General features: G+C 42.0%; 1 protein-coding gene across 2 annotated transcripts in view; it reads right to left on the minus strand.

Annotated features, from left to right (window-relative positions):
• ANTXR1 (ANTXR cell adhesion molecule 1) overlaps positions 1-20204 on the minus strand; it is a 219151-nt gene that overhangs the window by 110801 nt on the left and 88146 nt on the right. For both annotated transcript variants that reach the window (XM_070572461.1, XM_070572462.1), the window contains exons 11-12: positions 4585-4654; positions 3015-3093 (exon numbers count right to left, since the gene is read on the minus strand). In XM_070572461.1, coding sequence (XP_070428562.1) covers positions 3015-3093; positions 4585-4654 — 149 coding nt within the window. The remainder of the gene's footprint in view (positions 1-3014; positions 3094-4584; positions 4655-20204) is intronic.

A 20204-nucleotide genomic window follows, 5' to 3' on the forward strand; every position in this document is an offset into this window, starting at 1 on the left:
TGACTAAGCTTCCACTGTAACGATAGCTAACTTTGATTGAGCACTTACTGCCTGCCAGGTCTTCTGCCAAGCCCTTTGTATCATTTCATTTAATATTCAAAATACCACTAAAAGATGTAAATTATTATTATTCTAATTTTACAGATTAGGAAATTGAAGCACAAAGGGGCTAAATAATTTGGTCAAGGCCACGTAACAGCAAAGCTGATCTCCTGACAGTCCCCCTCCCTCCCAAGTCTTCTCATCATCGGTCTTCCTCCTGTCAGCTGAGGGCAACTCCATCTTTTCAGTTGCTTAGGTCAAAGCCTTTGGAGCCATTTTTGACTCCTCTCCTCTCAAGCCCCACATCCAAAGCTCCAGGAAATCCATTAGCTTTGCCTTCAGAACACATCTGACTCTGCCCATTTCTCTCATCTCCATTGCTCCTTCCTGAGTCAAGCCCCCATCATCTTTTGCCTGAAATATTGCCATAACCCTCCTAACTAGTCACAGTCCTTCCATGCTTGTCTTCTAATAAGCTGTTACAGCAGCCAGAGTGATCTTTCAAATGCAAGATCATATCACTCATTTGTGAAAAGCCAAAGTTCTCACAAGACCCCCCACTCTCCATCCCCAGGACCTCGCTGCCTACTCCTCTCCTCACTCATTCTCTTCCGCCAAACACAGCAGGTGTCTCTGCTTGTGGGGTGTAAGCACTGGGACTCTCTGTTTGGCATGTTCTTCCCCCTGTAGCCTCACAGTTAACTTCAAAGTCTCTACTCAAACGCCACCTTCTCAGTGTGGCTCTACTTACGAACTCACTCAAGTAGTACCAAATCCCCTTTGCTCTTTTTTTTCTCTAGCATATATAACCTTTTAACATGGTGAAACATTCATTTATTATGTTTATTGTTCATTGTCTGATTTCTCTTCCCCTCCCCTTCCTCACTAGACAGAGATTTTCGTCTGTTGTGTTCTCGGATGTATCCCAAGGACCCAAGACGGTGCCTAGGACACGGTGCATGATCAATGAATATTTGTAGAATAAATGAACAAATGGACCTAGATATCAAACCTTAGGGTGGTTACCATTTTCTTGTAGACTCACAGGATTCTCAGGTGAAAAGGAGGGTAATGCAGAAGATGTTAGGAGGTGGTGCTGCTCAAGGGTGAGTAGAAAAGAAAACTTAGAGAGGAGCACTGAGATGAAGGAGATAGAAGGCGCAAGTGTAGGCTGGAAGGAGTCAGGGAGATATAGAGGGGCTTTACTGGGAGTTCTTTTCATTCTGTAGTACATTAGTAAGGACTCCCTTTCTTCTTGGCTTACAGGCCCAGGACTTAGATTTGTAGTCCTGGATCTACCATACCACAGGTGTGGTCCTGAGATGCTTCCCCTTCCCACTTCCCTGCCCTTGTGGCCTCAAGAGCATGGCTGTTTCTCTGTGGTATGGTCAGACATAATGAGAAACACAGGTCCAAATTGTTGGATGACTCCAAAGCGGGGAGGAATCTGGAATGGAGTTGTTAGATCTGGGGTATTTTAATCATTTCCTGCAGTTTGGCAGATTCCAAAAGGGTCAATTTCTTAAAAAATCAGGCAGGGTACACTTGAAGAAATTTCACCGCTTCTGCATACAGTTTTCATATTTAGTCTCCAGATTTGACATTCAGTTGAAGGATGCCTGAGACACAAACATTTCTCAGTGGTGACACATCTCTGTGACAACCCTAGTCTCTTACTTTGGTCAACTAGAACTTTTTCATTTTCCGTACCCATTTGTACTGGCTTACGCTGGTTTCAAGAAAACTGGTTTGTCCTTAACATAAGATGAAAAGTGTGTGAGGGGAAGACAGGAGTTGGGAGGGAGTGTTGTCCATCATGAGGACCAACCTCCTGCTCATTTATGAGATAACTCATTTTTATCTTTTCTGGCTTCAGTGCATGCCTGCTATCTCTTATCCACCTGTGAAGGTGTTAAGGACACAAACTCCAATTACTGAGGGATTCTAGCAACATGTCCTCAAAAGCCATCCAGGAAGTGACCATAATATCTGGCCAAGCTGACCATCAGGCCAAATACAGTAGTCTCTAGAATGATCTAATGGAAAAAGCACATTTCGTTGCAGAAACAATATTCTGACACAGGTTATTTTGGGACTGCTCATATTAGGGGCTCAGGTCTGTATATGAGCTAACGCATCCCTGACTGCCCTCTGACGGGCTGAGCTCTGAGACGGTGACAGTGGGTGGGAGCAACTGCACAGGCGGAAGGGTTCCCTGCCACAGCTGCATATGAAAACCTCCCAAGGTGGCCTTGGAACCACCGAGCCAGAGCCCACTCCAGAGGCTTTGTTTCAGTTAGTCTGGTGTGAGGTCAGGGTTTCAAAATTTTTAAAAATTTCTCCAGGTGATTTTATGTGTAGCTGGAAATGAAAACTACCTGACGTGAAGGATCCAGAGACTGGACATCTGAGGAGCTGGTAGAGAAGATGCAGTTTCCACTCCTGCTTCACAATCCCTATGGCATAGGGCCCCTCCTGCCCATCTGCTGCTTCATCAGTTTTCCATTTTCTCCTGGATTATTTCCACAATCATATAAACAAGCTGTAATTTCTCCCATTTTAAATAAAAGACTCTCCTCATACTCCAGATCTTCCTTCAGTTACTTCTCTTTAGAGAAAAACTGCCTACCATGTGCTTTCTGTATTTGCTGTCCAATTTCTTTCTGTGCATTTTCTCCTAAACCTACTCCATTCAGGTATTCCCCTTCACTACTGCAGACAGTGGCCCCATCTTACCATCTGCTCACACCAGTGTGTTCAGATCTTGCCCTTGAGAACAGAAATGGGGAACCTGGAGAAGCCCAACATAGGCATTCCTGATATGCTCTGGGGTACAGCACGCCCCTGATCCAGACCAAGGTTGGTTGAGCAATGCTGGGATCAAAGCTCAGTGAATAGAACGCAGAACCAGAAAACTTTACACGGAGATGATAATGACAATGAAGGCTTCAGTAAAGGGAAAGGTGACTTACACAGTGTGTGGTGGTGATGATGACAGAACTGGAGATGAAAGACAGGCCATCGTTCATGCTGACCTGGAGTGCGGCTTTCCTGCAACGATAAGGGAACCAGAGATACTCATCATGGTGTGCAAGGAGCAAGGGGCTGAGAGCTGGACACATAGGTCCCCTGTGGACTCTGCTCTTAACCACCCTTGGGACTGTAACCTCTCTCCCTGGGGGCCTAAGCTGTCTCCTTTGTAAAATGTGGAGGACGGTCTCTAGGGCCCCTCCACCTCTAACATTCTAGAAAGATGTCAGGATATGCTTAGTTGGCATATCAAGACAGTACATTCAGTCCTTCCTCATTATAGTAAATTGTATTGAATGGGCAAAGCCTGCTTCCATTTAATTTACTTGGTCACATTGTCGTAGGATGAAATATTCTTAAAAAAATGGTTCAAGTCAGTGAGGATAAACTGCTCAAGCTATAAACTTAATGTTCTGTTGTTATCTGCGATTCTCAGCAATCTGATCCTGACGGGGTGTCTTTGTTACTACCGAGCCACCTCACAGAGGTATAGCAGCAGACAAACTGATTTGCCTTCTACCCTTCCCTTCCAAAAGAGACTCACTGAAACAGGAGCCTGCGTTTTGCAGCATGAACAAAGTGCTACTTTGTGGAATCAGTTATATTGGAGGCTGATGTTAGGCAACACGAGTTAGAGGCAATCTGAAGAAATGATTGAAAGCAGAATTCAGATGAACAAGTTTAGCACTTTTTCCTTAAAGCTAGCATTCTACCTTCAGCCTGTCATAGACATGTTTTGGAGAGGTCAGTTAGTGTTCTCTCACAAACATTGCTTTTCTGTTTTCCTACATATTTCTTTTCTTGTTTGGTGCTAATTCTCTTCCTTCTGTTGAGCATTTTGATCGCACTTCACTAGTATCTATTATAATTGCACCACCATGAGATTTTCCCCATAGATTAGTTCAGGGAGCCTCCTGCAGTCTAGGTGACTACCCAGTGCTCTGCAGAGGTGTAGAGGAAGGAGTGCTGAGCTTGGCCTCAGAAGGTCTGAATCTGGGGTCTTCATTTGTCTTGAACCAGCTGTGGACCCATTAGCCTTTCTGAGTTTCCTTATCTCAAAGGAGTAGATAACAATCATCCAGCAGGGCAATTATGCTAATAGGATGAGGCAATGTAAGTGAGAACACTTTGAGAAGCTTTCTAGAAATGTAGTTGCGATGAAGCCAGGAAGACCTTGGTTTAAGCCCAGACTCTTCCACTTACTGCTGTGTGACCTTGGGCGAGCTACTTAATCTTAACCCTAATCTCAGCCACAGATCCTACATCTGTAAAACTGGGATGATGTGAGCTGTGGTTCGTCAGAAACTTGAGAAGACGAAGTGAGATACCCTTTGTAAAACATTTATCCTGGTGCCTGGCTCTCTGTAAGCATCAGCACCATCATCATTCCCTGGAGGAGTCTATAGAGAGGCTCCAGTATGACCATGAAGAGAGACCTTTTCTTTTCCCTTTGTCCCCTCTCCCTCTGCTCTCCTCCCTGGCTATGACGTTCAGTTGCTGGTGGAAACTTACATGCCAACTTCTTTTAAGATAGGCGCTGGACACAGCAAATAAGTATCTTCCACAGCAAAGGGCTTCTCATCTGTAAAAAGGAAGTCAGTGGATTAAGAAGAGTGGGGCAGGTTTATAATTTCAAATTCAATGACTCCTAGAGACCATCAGCCAAGTCCAGGGAGACATTAGAAAAGCAGAAACTCTTTGAAATAGAAGCTTGTCTTGAGCTGTAAAATCCACTGGAGTGAACTCAAGATCTCCTGCCCGAATACTAGTCCCTGACACTGTACATCCAATTGAGTTAATCCACGAGCAAGTAGAGACCAAGCTCTTACCCTAGATCAAGCTCCTACCATAACCAAGGGAAACAAGAAAATATTAGACTGGTCCTCGGGGAGCTTTAGGGCTAAGTCTAGTTTGAGAGAGATGCCTTATTCATGGAGAAAGTTCGTTGATGCAGCATTATTTACAACAGCCAAGACATAGAAGCAACCTAACGTCCACTGATGGACGAATGGATAAAGAAAATGGATAAATAAACATATATATAATGTAATATTATTCAGGCACAAGAAAGAAGGAAATCTTGCCATTTGTGACAACATGAATGGAACTTGAGGGGATTATACTAAGTGAAATAAGTCAGACAAGGAAAGACAAATACCATACAGTTTCAATTATATGAGGAATCTAAACAAACACAAAAACAACAAAACCGAATTCATTGATACAGAGAAGAGATTGCTGGTTGCCAGAGGCAGGGGGTGGGGGAAATAGGTGAAGGAGGTCAAAAGGTAGAAACTTCCAGTTATAAAATAAATGCAATGTGCAGCATGGTAAATATAGTTAATAATACATATGATATATTTGAAAGTTGCTAAAAGAGTAGATCTTAAAAGTTCTAATCACAAGAAAAAAATTTGTAACTGTGATGGAAGTTAACGAGACTTATTGCGGTGATCATTTTGCTGTATACATAAATACCAAATCATTAAGCTGTACACCTGAAACTAACAGAATGTTACAGGTCAATTATATTTAAATGAAAAAAAAAGAAAGAAAAAGTTCACTGACAAATACAAGAAGCACCTAAGCCAAAACATCATTTGGCTTTAGAAGATAGCGAGCTCTCTGTGGGTGGGTCACATGGTGAGATTACAGGGGACACAACACTTGAGCTGTGCTTCAGTGGAGATGGGGAAGGGGCATTCCTGGTGGGAGGAGTGGCAGGAGCAAAGACAGAGCAAACGACAGCTACGTCCAGGGTAGGATGTAATAGGATTTGGAAAGCTCAGTATAGAAAGAAGTTTGGTCCAAGTTCTTTGAGTTAGACTGAGGGATTTGGACGTGGATCTATTAGCTATGAAAAGAACTCTGGAGACTTCTGGAGAAAAATTTGAAGTGATTTTGGAAGTTTTAGCAGATGTAGCTGTGAAAGTTGGATTAGGGTGCAGGGACTCTGGAAGTGGGGAAGTTCTTGCTCTTATCCTAACGGATGATGGGGAAAAACTTAAGCAGCTTTAATCCTGAGCTCCTTGAGAACTTCACTGCGTCCCAGATTCTGGGGCCAGACGCAGGGCTGAGAAGTTGTTACGCTCAGTAGATAGATAGTAGTCATTCCTTTATGACTCAACATTTATTGGGTGCATGCTCTACACAAAATGTGGTAGGACCTGTAGGTGATACGAAGATGAATAATATGTGTCCCTTTAATCTAGTTGTGAACACAAATACCTATACTAGAAGATAGGGAGGAATATATATATAATTGAAGGATGATATTCTGCTATTGGCATTTGTTACGAAACTGACACTTGAATTTGGCTGACACTAAACACTTGCCTGAGTGGAGATTAGGAAGCCTCGTGCGCTCCATGCCTGGACTTAAGGAGCAGAGCTGCCTGGGACGGAGTCAGAGGACCATCCGAGCTCTAAGCACTGTGTCTCCATGGAAGGAGGAGGAAGAGGATGGTCAATCACAGTCTCCCCTATGTCTAGGGAAATCTTCAAGGGGTGAAAAGTTAGGGAGATTATTCCAAGTCATTCATTCATTCAACAAGCGTTTATTGAAGGCCTACCATGAGCTAGAGATAGACTTTGAGAAGAGAAACACGGTCTCTGCTTTCACGGATTTCATGGGAGCTGCAGAGGCAATAGGTATTAAACATGTTCATTTTTATTAAAAAAACATACCCTTTTGAATGTCTACCATGTGCCAGGCATTGTGCTAGGCCTTGCAATGAACAAAACAGAGGAAGGGCCTCACTCAAGGGGCTGACATGCTAGTAATTACACAAATTACTATTTAGTTACGATTGTGGCAACCACAAAGAAGGAGGAGGGGGCCGACTGTCATCTAGAAGATCAGGAAATGCTTCCCTGAGGAAAGGCTTTGTCAGCTGAACCCTGAGGGTCCGATGAAGAGGAGATGGAGTGGGAGACAGGCAGCAGTGCAAAGATCCTGGGACAGGATGGAGCCTAGATCTTTTGAGAGCTAAAAAAAGGCCAAGAAGGCTGTTGAATTTGAGTGAGACAAGGGCTCAAAATGAGTCTAGAAAAGGCAGCAGAACCACATGACCAAGGCCTTGTAGGCCAAGGTGGGGCTTTTGGGAATTTTCCTAAAAGCAACAGGAAGCTATTGTAGGGTCCCCTCATACTTAGAATTACCACTAGCAGATTATGGGATGTTGGAATAATGAAGATGGAGTAAAATTATGTGGAGTAAAATTATGAAGCTTATGATGACAGTGGCGGCTCACACAGTGCCTGAACTGAGCATTACTGCTTTCAAGATGCTTTCCCATCTGTGATGACAGTAATGCCAGAGAGACTCACCTGGTGCATGTTGTGCATAGGTGTTTTCTAAGCACTTTGCATACATCACATAATCAAATTTAACCCTCTAGGAGTGTTATCAGGGAAGGATATTATTCCCTTCACTTTAAACGTGAGGAACAGACATAGAGAAAGAAGAAACTTGCCCAGAGTTACACAGGGGAGCTTGGATCCACACCCGTGCAGTCTGGCTGCCACCTCTTGAGAAGAGCTAGGCTTTATTCCCTTCTCACAATGATCTTGTGAACTAAGGCAAGGCAGGGATCACTAGGCTCATTTTCCAGAGGCAAAATGGAGGCTCAGAGAGGCAACAGTGACTCGTGGTTGCACAGCAAGTCAGCAAGCCAAAGACAGGACTAGAACTGAATTCTCCACGATTCTTTCCTCGCCAAGAGCCTCTCCGTTCCAGGAAAGGCTTGTATTAGAGAATAAACCAAACTTGGCACAGGCGTGGCTGACGAGAACCTATATTTATTTCCTCTTGGCCATGGCTTATCCTGCTGCACATGCACCAGTAATACCTGGGCGTGCAGATCCCTGCCCACAGAGCCAGCCCACAGAGCCACAGGGCAGCCACAGAGCGGCCACAGGAGGCCTCGTGACTCCCGGCTGCATTCTGCGGGAAGAGCTGGGTCACGCTGAGGAGGGCATCTGAGTTGGAGCACTGCGGTGACACACCAGCAAGGCCTCTGTGGGCATGACCGGCATGAGCACGTGCCGGTGTTGGCGCCTGCCCTCACTTCCGGGCTTTCTCTGAACCGCTCTTCTCCCTTCCCTCCATCCCACCTGGACAGGGCTGAGAGGACGAGATTGGCCTGGGTCGAGGAGACGTTTCTCACTTTCTCCCCCTTTGCATTTTCCTTTCCCGCCTAGGAGACCAAATATTTCTGGAGCAAAGCAGAGGAAAACCTTGCTGGGAGGCCTGGGGAGATTTTGCCGAGGCTGTAGGACAGGCTTGACACGGCCTTTCCTCAGTTATCAGCCTCCGAGGCTGTGGGCCCGCTTTGGGGAGCTGGCATTTTCTGCTGTGAGAGGGATTGTTTGGTTTGGAGCCTGTTTTCACTTTACCACAAAAACGAGTGACTTTTTTTTTCTCTCTCTCTCTAAACAAAGGAGGGCCATTTGGTTTCCATAACTCAGATCATCTGACTCCTTCCTGGAACGTCCACTTGGGAAGCAAAGCCTTTCTCCTCGGCTGGGCCATGTTTGGCTCAGGGGCCATGCCAACCTTGTGGCCATCTCTGCCAAAGCCAGTGGTGCTGCGATGTTTATCGGGCCATAATCCACTCCGAGGATGACTGAGGCCCCGTTCCTCTGTCCACTGGGCAGCCATTTCACTGCTCCTTAGCACTGAGTGGGCAGGCGAAATGCAGACCAGGAGCTAGAACCAGCTGCTTGGCTTATTTGCAACTGGGGAGAAAATCAGGGAGGGGCAGGAGTTTAAAACCAGAAGTCAAGGGAATTTTTAGATGATCTGTAAATATACATTTCCTTGCTTCTTACCAAAGATATGTCAGAATTCAGTGCACACCCATGACATAGGTTAATCTAAAGCTTTTGTCTACAAGAGTCTGATAATCAAACAGAAGCTTGATTTAAATCAGGATTTGGGGATCAATGAGCATGTCATTAGGCCAAACTGCCAAACACCCCAGGCATGAGAGCTGGGAATCCCTGAAGATGAGTACAGTGGGCACAGAGTGGGGCAGGGTAGACTTTAGAGTCAAACAGATCTAGGTTCAAACCCCAGGTCTTCTTCTAGGGTGTGACTAGGGACAAGTTCTTCATCTGTAAATGGTAATGATGACATCATTGCACTGGTTGTGTGGGGAGTAAGGAAGAGCACATGAAAGTGAAAAAACCAGGTTACTTGGCACTTAATAAACATTCGGTAAATGTTATTCCACATTATTATATGGGCATTCATGTCTTTAAAACAGATCATGTGAATGTGTGGTTTCAAATTAGAGAAACTGAAGATTAAAATTTTTAAAATGATTGCTTAATTACATCGATCTAACAAACTAACAGCTTCCTAGGTATTAGGGATTCCTAGGAAAATGAAAAGCTTTAGTGAATGTGTGTATGTGAACATATACACATATACACGCACACATGCACATATTCGCATACACACACACACATCTGTATCCATACACACCATATCTATATCTATACTGATTTTGTCTAATATTATATACCCATAGTCTCACTTGACATTATTATTATGATTTATTATTTACAATTTTGGAAACTGAGGTTCAGAGAGGTTAGTTAATTGACTTAATGTGGTACCACTAGTAAATGTCAGAGCTGGAATTCAAAACCAGGTTTTGTAGAAAGGACTTGCCCAAAGTCAACCCAGCTAGTTGTTTTACAGGTGTAATTTGAACTGGTTAGCCATTTTATATTGTCATAATCTCACAGCTAGCTTTGTGATGTAGCGTGAAGTACACCAGGAGCTAAGTCTCTTTATACCTGACCACTTTGGAGGCAAATGGTCAAGATTTTCCACAGGTGAGGCTGGATAACAGCAGGAGGCACGTCTTCCATGGGAGGGGACCAGGGTTGAAAAGCTCTGTGATAAGGTTCAAGTGTCTTCTGAGAGACCGTGATCTACTGTAATGAACCCATGTTCCAGAACCATACACTCAAATGTGTACATTCCCAGGTTTTGACCTTGGATCAATGTAATTCTTTTCAGACTGGTAAAAAAGTTTCCAGAATTCTTCCTTGCAGTTGGTGACTGTCTACTGGATTTGGGACAAAACCAGGATTAAAATTCATTAGCCAATTTAAACACTAATCACAGTGAATTCTTTTATAGGGCTGATTAAATAATTCAAATACATTCCAAGTCTTGGCAATCTTTTCTTGATATAAATATTTATTTCTGGCCAAAAGGAAAAGAAAAATAACCCTTGGTCTTATCTGGGGGAGCTTGTTGAAATCCTCCAAAAGCTGATGTAAGCTCCAAAGCAGAGTTTACATTCCTACTGTGACAAAATAATGGAGCTTAGGGACTAAATGAGCTCACTCTGCTCTTTCTCGCAATCTCCCCTGGGTCTGGGGAGCATTTTCATGGCATCCCTGAGCCAAGTATAACTGTTCAGCACCAAATTATCAGCTGGTTTGGGAATGTGTCTCCGAATGAGGGGAGAACAGACAGGCTAGAGTTAGGCTGGACGTTTCTACCTTCTCATTGAATTCAAAAGTAACTAGCTTTTTAAGAAGTTAGACTTTTAAAATATTGTGCAAAAACCTGAAATAAAATACTATTCAGCAGGACTCCAAGTTGGTGAAATGCAAAGCTTCTGGGTTGAGTTTTCTGGAACACTAGCCAGAAAGGAGATAGTTGATTGCCCTACTGGGGCCCCTGCAAAAATAATTCACAAGCGTGGGAGTCTTACTGCAGAGCTAAATGGGATCCATTGCTTAGAGCAGAAAGAAACTAACATTATCAGGCATGTACTACGTGGTCAGGTCCTGGGCTAGAAGGTTTTCAGAGATGGGTGAGATAACGAGCCTATAGGTTCTTTTGATAGAAGACATTAAATTCTACGTCAGGACACAAAGCAGAGATTTTGAAAGTGGAGAGAGTGGCTTCTACTTGGAAAGGCTGAACAGTGGTTCTGAGGTCACAGAAATGAGAAACAAGGGTCAAAACAGAATGGGAAGAGATGGTAGTGAAGCACAGGTGGGTGGGGCCAAGCTGGGAATAATCCCCAGAACATAGCATGTCCACTGTAATGTCCTCTCATGCCCAGCTGAAGCCAGAGGGATGCTCTTAGCATGGCAGAACGAAGCTGGCCACCATCCTTTTCCTCAGACGTGATACACATCTAACCCACACCCTCCCTGACCTGGAGTTGTTGCAAGGTTTCCTTGGAAGCCCTCACTGGCTAGTTACTATGAGATTAGGTCATAGACTTGGTCTACAGGCTCCAGATAAGTTCCCCGGGCTTATACATACCTATTTCACCAGTTCCTGTATGTTACAGGTATCCAGGGTATGTCTTTTGGTTTCCCTCCCTGTTCTCAGGGGCAGGTTGCAGTAGGATGGAGAACAATGAGCACATTAAGAGCCTGGGCTCTGGAGTCCCATGAAAGCTCTGCCACCCACTGGCTATGTAAACCTATCCATAACCCAGTGTTCTCACCTAGAAGATGGGAATAATACTCATTTCATAGGTTGCTGTAAATTTTAATGAGATGATACGATTAAATGCTCAACACTTAATAAGCAGTCAACATATGTCAACTGTTATTACTGAAGTCGGGCACTGCTGGGCTTATTGTCTGAGGTACCTGTAAAACACAAGATATGAATGTGTGTGCAAACTGAGTAGGTCTTGGAATTTATCTCCTGGGTTGTGTCAGGACGATATGGTGTAGGTGTGATAAGAAGAAAGTCATCTATCCAAATAGGATCTTTGGATGTGTATATAGTGCAGTAATTCTCAAATAAGGGCGATTTTGTCCCTTAGGGGACAACTGGCCATGTCTGAGACATTACACGTCTAGGTGTTATAAGATGATGGGTAGAGGAGGGAGACGGCGTAACAGCTCAAGGATCACTGGAAGACACCTGGCTGGACTAAGGAAGAGAGTGTTTCTTGGTAAACTCCTCCATGCAGGCTGCGATGGGTCCAGGTTTTCCTAGTGGTAGGTGGCACCTGAGCCACTCCAGGTGGGGTGGAGCTTGGTGGAGCTTTATTACCGAAATGGGGCACTTTAGAAGTGGGACTTAGATTGCTGCCAAGGTTCTGAGCTGATGTGGGTAGGAAGGCTGTAGAGTCAGAACATCTTACCTATAAATAGCGATATAGGACTCAGAGTTGACAGCAATCTTGGTCACCGTGTGAGGATCAAGATTATATCATGGCCCCAGAGGAGAAGAAGTAAAAAGTGAGGGACCATAAGCCCATTCCCAGAGAAATGCAGGGATGGGATCCAGTAGCCCCGCTGGTCTCTGAAGTGTCTTTTTGGGGCTTACATATTCCCCAGTCCTGCCCAGGGTTGTGGCCCCCATGGCTCTGGGCACATCAGCTTTTAGAACTGGTCCTCAGCAATCTGACTAGTCTGACTTCTCAGGATGTAAATTATTTTCTGCTCATATTTACTGTTATTTTTATTAATTATAAAAGAGATAGATGTTTAATGTGAGAAGTCTGAGAAATACAGAGAAGTCCATAAAGAAGAAATGGAAATCCTTGGTAATCCTAACTTCCAGTGATAAACATTGTTAAGGCTTTGGGATACACTATTTCAGAATTTTTTTCTATGCACATTATTTTTTATGAAACTAGAATCCTACTACACATAATGCTGTGATATTTCACATTCATCTCTATCTGAAGTTAATAGGGGTTGTTTTAGGTATTGCAAGAAAATTAAATGAAGGTAATGGGGCTCAGGGCTCTTGCAAAATATTTTCTCCTCTCAATAAATCTACACCAAAAAATTCTTGACTGTTGGCATTTCTAAAACTTACAAATTATCTTCTAAGCAAAGCAACCTTTAAAAATTTTGTAAGCCTGAGGTCAGAATAAGTGGTGCACTCAAGACAGCTGTAATTTGCTAAGAATAAATATATTTTTTAAAGCTTTGTTTTTACTTGGTTGAAGACAATTCAGGATTCATGCACAAGGTATGTGCCTCTTGACACATAAACTCTTGCAGCTGTGCACAATTACATTTGGAAGGCTTTTACCTTTGGAATTGGATTGAGGGGCAAGTCCACCAAAATGGCTAAAGCCTTCCACACAATCAGGGCCGTGAATTATGACAAACACTGCTGCTCTTAAAGTACACAAACCTACACAGAAACCCAAGAAGGGGTGGGAAGGAGACCACTGGCACACACTTGAGTATCAGTGGATGCCACTAAGCTGCTGTGGTATGCATATTAGGGGCCAGAGCTGAACTGCACAGAGGAGAGATCCACAGGTTGCACTCTTTTTCTTCCTTTCCCTCAGCAGCACCCAACTTTTCCTCTAAATGCATGTTGAGCAAATATTTAAAGAATGTTAGTTGGAAGAGGGCATAGATTATTAGCCTGCTTGGGGTTCCCACAAGTCTGGCCCATCTCTGTATAATCACTTTCTCTTCCATTATGTCCACTTCTTGAAATGACAAAGGAGCAGTATTACATGAGGAAGGCCATCGTCCATGGAAATCCAGCCATCTGGTGCAGAAGCAGAGGGGGTCCAACTTCTCCTATCAGGATAGCAGGGCTGGGGTACTGGCAGTTTCAGGGAATTTACCTGCAAATCTCTCCCCCAACCACACCTCAAAGAAGCACACTGCATGCCAGAGTCCACATGCAGCTTATGAATTTTCACTTGGAGGCAATTGTACCCTTGGTAGAGCAAGGGCAACCTCAAGGGTGACCGTCTACCAGGCCCTGCTGCAGCGACTGTGTAAACTTGCCCCCGAAGAAGCTCTTCTGCCCCAAAATGAAAATCTTCACTACCTACTTACCTCTGGTGGCAGCTCCCCTTTTCTCCCCACTCCATTGCAGATTACTAGGGCTTTTGTCTGACCAAGCAAAACTGCAGTGAATTTCCACATATCTATATTTTTGTCTGGGCCTGAAAGATGGGAACATGCACTGATGCAATCTCGGCAGGAGGCACTTCAGAAACGATTGGGCAAAACCTGAGCTCCGTCTGAAAGCGGGAGCAAAAAGGGGACACCTCCAGATACACGAAAGCTCCTGAAGTTTAAGAAAGAGGGGCCACTTGGGGAATCAGAAGAAGTGCCTTACCTGTGATCACACAGTCAGCCCCCTCCACTGACATTCTAAACCTGGGGCTCTTCATTCTCTGGTCTGGCCTTTTTCTTGAACCTGGGTTCAAGTCTCAACTCTCTAATATGCTCTGTGACCTTGGGCAAGTAGCTAGCTAAACCTCTCTGAGCTGAGGTTTCCTGTCTGCAAAATGAGAGGGAGCAGTGGGAATGAGCACCTCTGAATCAGGCACACATGAGTGACATGGGCATTCGGGGTCAGAGGATCTAGGGATCTGGGAGGATCCATGTTTTGGAAGCAATGTAGAGAAGTGGTCAAGAGCTTCTGGAGTAGATCGCTTGGGTCCAAATCACTTCTACCTCTGGACATCTGAGTAACCTTGGGCACTTTGTCTTTCTGAGTTTCAGTTCCCTTGTCAGCAAAATGGGGAAACAAATAACTCCTCCCTCACAGGGTTGCTGCCAGCATGAAATGAGATGGGTTAGGGAGAGCACAGGGTAGGTGCTCAGCAATCAGTAGCTACTATGATTGATGATGCTGATGTGCAGCCCGATTGAGAACCATGAGACAAGATGCTCCTCTATCTCATTTCTTTCTGAGTTGCACAAAGTGAGATTCCACCATCTTCATATGACTTCAAACCCCCAGGGATGCATTCTCAATTGCACTAAGTGCCTTTGACCAACAGATGCAACACAACCAGTGAGAAAGGGAGCAATAGGCTTTTGTGTGGAAGTTTAGGTTCTCCTACCCTCTGCCCTCCCTCCCCATCTGCCAGCCTAGGTGCACTTCAGTGATCTCCATAGGGTGCCCACAGCAGCCCTGGGGCCCAGATGTTTTCTAAGATGAAGTACAGTTTCTGGATAATTGGACAGATTTTTAAAAAAACAAACACACTGGGAACTTCTACATGCGAGTGAGTATTGTCTCTCGTCCCCTTGGGAAACTGAGCCCCTCTTTGGAACTCTTAGAGCTGCCTTCATGACTCACGTTCAATTTGAAAAAATATCTTCAAAGGGGGCAAAGTTCTATCCTTTGAGAGTGAACAAAAAGTAAACTAGAGCCACGTCTGGTGAATACGATTGGAGATCAAGCTGGGAAGTAAAATTTTGCATCAGAAAAGAAGTGTGCCTCTAAAACCAGGAAACTGATTTCTCCCAGGGCCTATAAATTAAATTTTAGTGAGTTTGTTAAAAATCAGTTTCTTTTGTTTATAGTCATACCTCATATGTCTCCACGCAACACCAGGATAGTCTAGCATATTTCCCATTAGTGCATTAGTAAAAACGTCCATTTTTAATTTACCGTTCATTGAAACGGGTCATTTCTCAGCTCATACCCCAATGTCTCCTTTTTAGCATTCTAATCTCTCCACAAATGGATTTCCAATTGAAAGTCGATCTTTTCTTGGCACGATACACCGAATACTGAAGTAGGAAAAAGTGCAGCCAGAATAAATAAAACTTGGGTGAAGGTATCCAAGATATTTTCTTGGCCAGGAGCAAGTTCAGCCTGGTGATTAGAGAACCAAGCAAATGCTGAACTTAAGATGTGTGCAAGGCCTAAACAGTTAACAAGAATTTTAAAATTAAATTTTAAATAACTGTTAACACTGTTAGAAAATACATATAGACAGAAAGAAGAAAGTAAAAATTAATAGTGATCTCATTCAGAGGTAACTACTGTTAACATTTTGATGTGTGTCTTTCAAATCTCTCTTTCACCCTTCGCATATAAATGTATATAAAACAGAAATAGCATTGAGGTCCTGTTTTGTAACTTATTTTTAACATATGAAGCTATATCATTAACATTTTCCCACATCAGTAATTATTTTTCTTTCCCATAACATTATTTAATTGTTTAGGGGTGAGGTATAATTTATATAACAAATTATCTACTGTCAAACATTTATGTTGCTACCATTTAGAGGTTTTGATCTGTTTTTTCTTTCTTTCTTTCTCTCTCTCTCTTTTTCCTTTTGCTATCATAAGCAATATTATGACGAACATCTTGTAGCCAGGTCTTTGAGAACATTCCCAATCATTTCCTTTTGATGAAGTTGAGATTGAAATTCTGAGTCAAAAATGTATAAAAGCAGTTGATTCATTTTAAGGACTGCCTTCCAAAAGATTTAATGGTCTCTCACCAATGATAAATGAAAACACTTGTTCCTCTATATCTTTGCCAACACTGGGCATTGTATTTTTGTTAATCTTTGCCAGTATTTTAGATTATTTCAATTTGCATTTCCTTAGTTACAGTGAGCATTTTCCATATGCTTATGGACCATTATTTTTCTTGCAAATTTCCTTTTCACATCTTACCCATTGACGTGCTCACCTTTTATACTGAATTTAAGAACTGTCTATATATTAAGGTTACTGGCCCTTCATTATATGTCTTATAAATAATTCTGCCAGTTTTATGTTTCCCTTAAGATTTTGGGAGTGGGCAACAGAAGAATTAAAAAATATGTAATCAAACCATCAAATTTTTCCTTCATGGTATTTCTCTTCAGTGTTAGGCTTACGAGGTCTTTCCCCACTGGAAAATTACATAAATAATTATTTTTGTTTCCTTCTAGAATCTTTATAGTTTCATGTCCACATTTAAATTTCTCATCTGGAATTTGTTTAGCTGTAAGGTGTGAGATAAAAATTGAACTTAATTGTTTTTCCAATTGGTTAGCCAGTTGTCTCAACACCATTTTTTGAATAATCTGCTCTTTCCCCGCTGATTAGAAGGGTAACTTTATTTTATATTAAATCCACATAGTGTTTGGCTCTGTTTATGGACCTTGTTTTTCCTATTCCAATGCTCAGTTTTTCTTTTGTGGCATCAGCCATACATTGTTTCAATTACTGCAGCTTTTTTATACATTTTGAAAGCAACTAGGGCAAGTTTCCACATTTTTCTTGGCTATTCTTAAATGTTTATTCTTCCATATAAACTTCAGAAGTATTTTCTTAACTTAAAAAGTCCCCCTGGTCAACAACAAAATATCAAACAACCCAATCAAAAAATGGGCAGGAGACATGAACAGACATTTCTCCAAAGAAGATATACGGATGGCCAATAGGCACATGAAAAGATGCTCATCATCACTGATCGTCAGGGAAATGCAAATCAAAACTACACTAAGATATCACCTTACACCCGTTAGAATGGCTAAAATACCCAAGACAAAAAAATAACAAATATTGGAGAGGTTGTGGAGAAAAAGGAACCCTCATACACTGTTGGTGGGAATGCAAACTGGTGCAGCCACTATGGAAAACACTATGGAGATTTTTCAAAAAATGAAAAATAGGAATGCCATATGATCCAGCCATCCCACTACTGGGTATCTATCCAAAGAACTTGAAATCAGCAATTCAAAGAGACCCATGCACCCCTATGTTCATTGTAGCATTATTCACAATAGCCAAGACGTGGAAGCAACCTAAGTTGCCCGTTGGCTGATGACTGGATAAAGAAGACATGGTGTATACACACACACACACACACACACACACACACACACACACACACACACAGTGGAATACTACTCAGCCATAAAAAAGGATAAAATTGTCCCATTCACAACAACATGGCGGGATGCAACTTGAGGGTATTATGTTAAGTGAAATAAGCCGGAAGGACAAACTCTGGATGACTCCACTTATATGTGGAAGATAAACACATGGACAAAGAGAACAGATTAGTGGTTAGCAGGGGAAAGGAGGGTAGAGGGTGGGCACAAAGGGTGAAGTGGTGCACCTATAATATGACTGACAAATAATAATGTACAACCGAAATTTCACAAGGTTGTAAACTATCACAACCTCAATTAAAAAAAAACGTCCCCTTGGAATTTTCACTGGGATTGTATTAAAAGTAAATATTAATTTGAAGACAACTGATGTCTTTATGATACTCAGTTGCTGCTTCATTTAATAACAGTGATTATAATAATAACCTAATACCAGCAGCCAACATTGATCGACTGCTTACTGTGTGCCAGGCCCCGTTCTGAGCCCCATCTCCCACATTTAAACCTCCTAACAATCCACGACAGAGGTGCTATTATTGCCGTACTCATTTTACAGGTAGAGAAATTGAGGCATGGAGATGTCAAATAACTTGCCATGGTCACAGCTTTAAAACAGAGCCAGGATTCTTTTCTTGGGTAGTTTCGTTCCAGTGCCTGTGCTAAGCCACAAGTCTGTACTGCCTCTCCATTTATTTATACTTTCTTCATATCCCTCACAATGTTTTGTGACTTCCTTCTGGTTTGTCTTTACAAGTTTGGTTAAATAAGTTCTTACTAGATTTTATATGTTATTGCTCTATTTTTCCTATGATGTTTTCTAATTGATCGTTGCTGAATTCTGGAAAAGCTATGGATTGTTACAAGGCTGTATTTATTTTGAAAGCATCCAGTTTAAATAACCTTCTTATTAGTCTGGTAGTTTGTTGATTCTCTTGAGTTTTCCAGGAAGATATAACCAGCATTTTAAAGTAATGATGTTCAGCCCCCTTTCTTGTATTTATATCTCTCATTAGTTTCTTGTACTGTCGTAATACCTATGGCATTGTCTAATACAGTAGTCTCTAGCCACATGTGGCTATTGACATTTAAGTTAATTAAAATCAAATGAAATTAAAAATTCAGTTCCTCAATAGCACTAGCCACATTTCACGTCTGGAACAGCCAAATGTGGCTACCTACCATAGTGGCTGCCATCTTACAATATTTCCATCATCACAGAAAGTTCTGTTGCATGGTGCTGCTAGAACTTTCAGATCAATGTTAAATAATAATGGTGAAAGGGGTTGTCCTGCTTTTTTTCTTCCTAACTGTAAAGTGAATACCTCTACATAGTGATATTACCATTAAATGATGTTGAGTTTTGAATTCAAATATCTAGATATATTTTTTATTATGTTACAGAAGTCTTACCCTATTCTTAGTTTTCTAAAAGTATATATATATTTATATATAATAAATTTATTATATATTTACTATATTAATATATATTATATAAATATATGTTTATTTTTTTATACATTTATAATATTTACATATATATATTTTTTTTTTGGCTAAGATTCACCCTGAGCTAACATCTGTGCCAATCTTCCTCTGTTTTTTGTATGTGGGTCACCGCCACAGCATGGCTGAGAAGTGGTGTAGGTCCATGACCAGGAACTGAACCTAGGCCAAAGCAGAACACGCTGAATTTAACCACTAGGCTACAGGGCCAGCCCCCGAAAAAGTATGTATTTTTAAAATTTGGAATGGATAATGGATTTTAATACCTTCTTGGCATCAAAAAGCATTGCTATGTGAGAGGCAAATCCCCCCATATTCTCATATTCTTCAAAATTGGTCCTGATCCTTTTAAAATACATTGCTGGATTTTGCTTGCCAATATTTTATTTAGATGTTTGCCATCAATGAGCTTGACCTCAAATATTCTCTTCTATTGCTCTTGTCCACTTTTTTAAAAACATCAAGATTGTATAATTATCATAAAAAGAATTAAAATTAAAAGAATTAAAATGCTTTTTCTCTATTTCTTTTCTCTGGAACAGTGTGTATCAGATATGGGTCATCGATCCCTTAAAGTCTGATAAAACTTGGGTGAAAAAAAGTCTGGGTCTGGTGCTTTGTTAGGGGGTGGGATTTCCTTGTATCTCTCTTCCAGTTCATGTATTTCATCTTCATATGTATCTAACCACACTGCTTAATCCATCCATTAAGCTGTATTCACTGAATAAACTTTTTCAGTTCTAGAATTTACACTAGGTTCTTCTGCAAATCTGCCTTTGTTGAATGTTCTTCCCTTTGGTCTGTTTGATCTCTTTACACACTTTAAATGTGTTTATTTTACATTCTCTTTCAAATTGCTCTCTGGTCCTCTCTTCTTGCTTGTTCTCCTTTCTTCCATCTATCTTCTTATGGTTTGTGACTCGGTGCTCTGAGCCCCTCTGAAGATGCTGTAGGTTGGGCTCGACATACATTGCCTCTGCCAGGCCACAGGGATAAGGATGGTCATGGACACAT

Source organism: Equus przewalskii, chromosome 14 (assembly GCF_037783145.1).
Source record: "Equus przewalskii isolate Varuska chromosome 14, EquPr2, whole genome shotgun sequence".
NCBI lineage: Eukaryota > Metazoa > Chordata > Mammalia > Perissodactyla > Equidae > Equus > Equus przewalskii.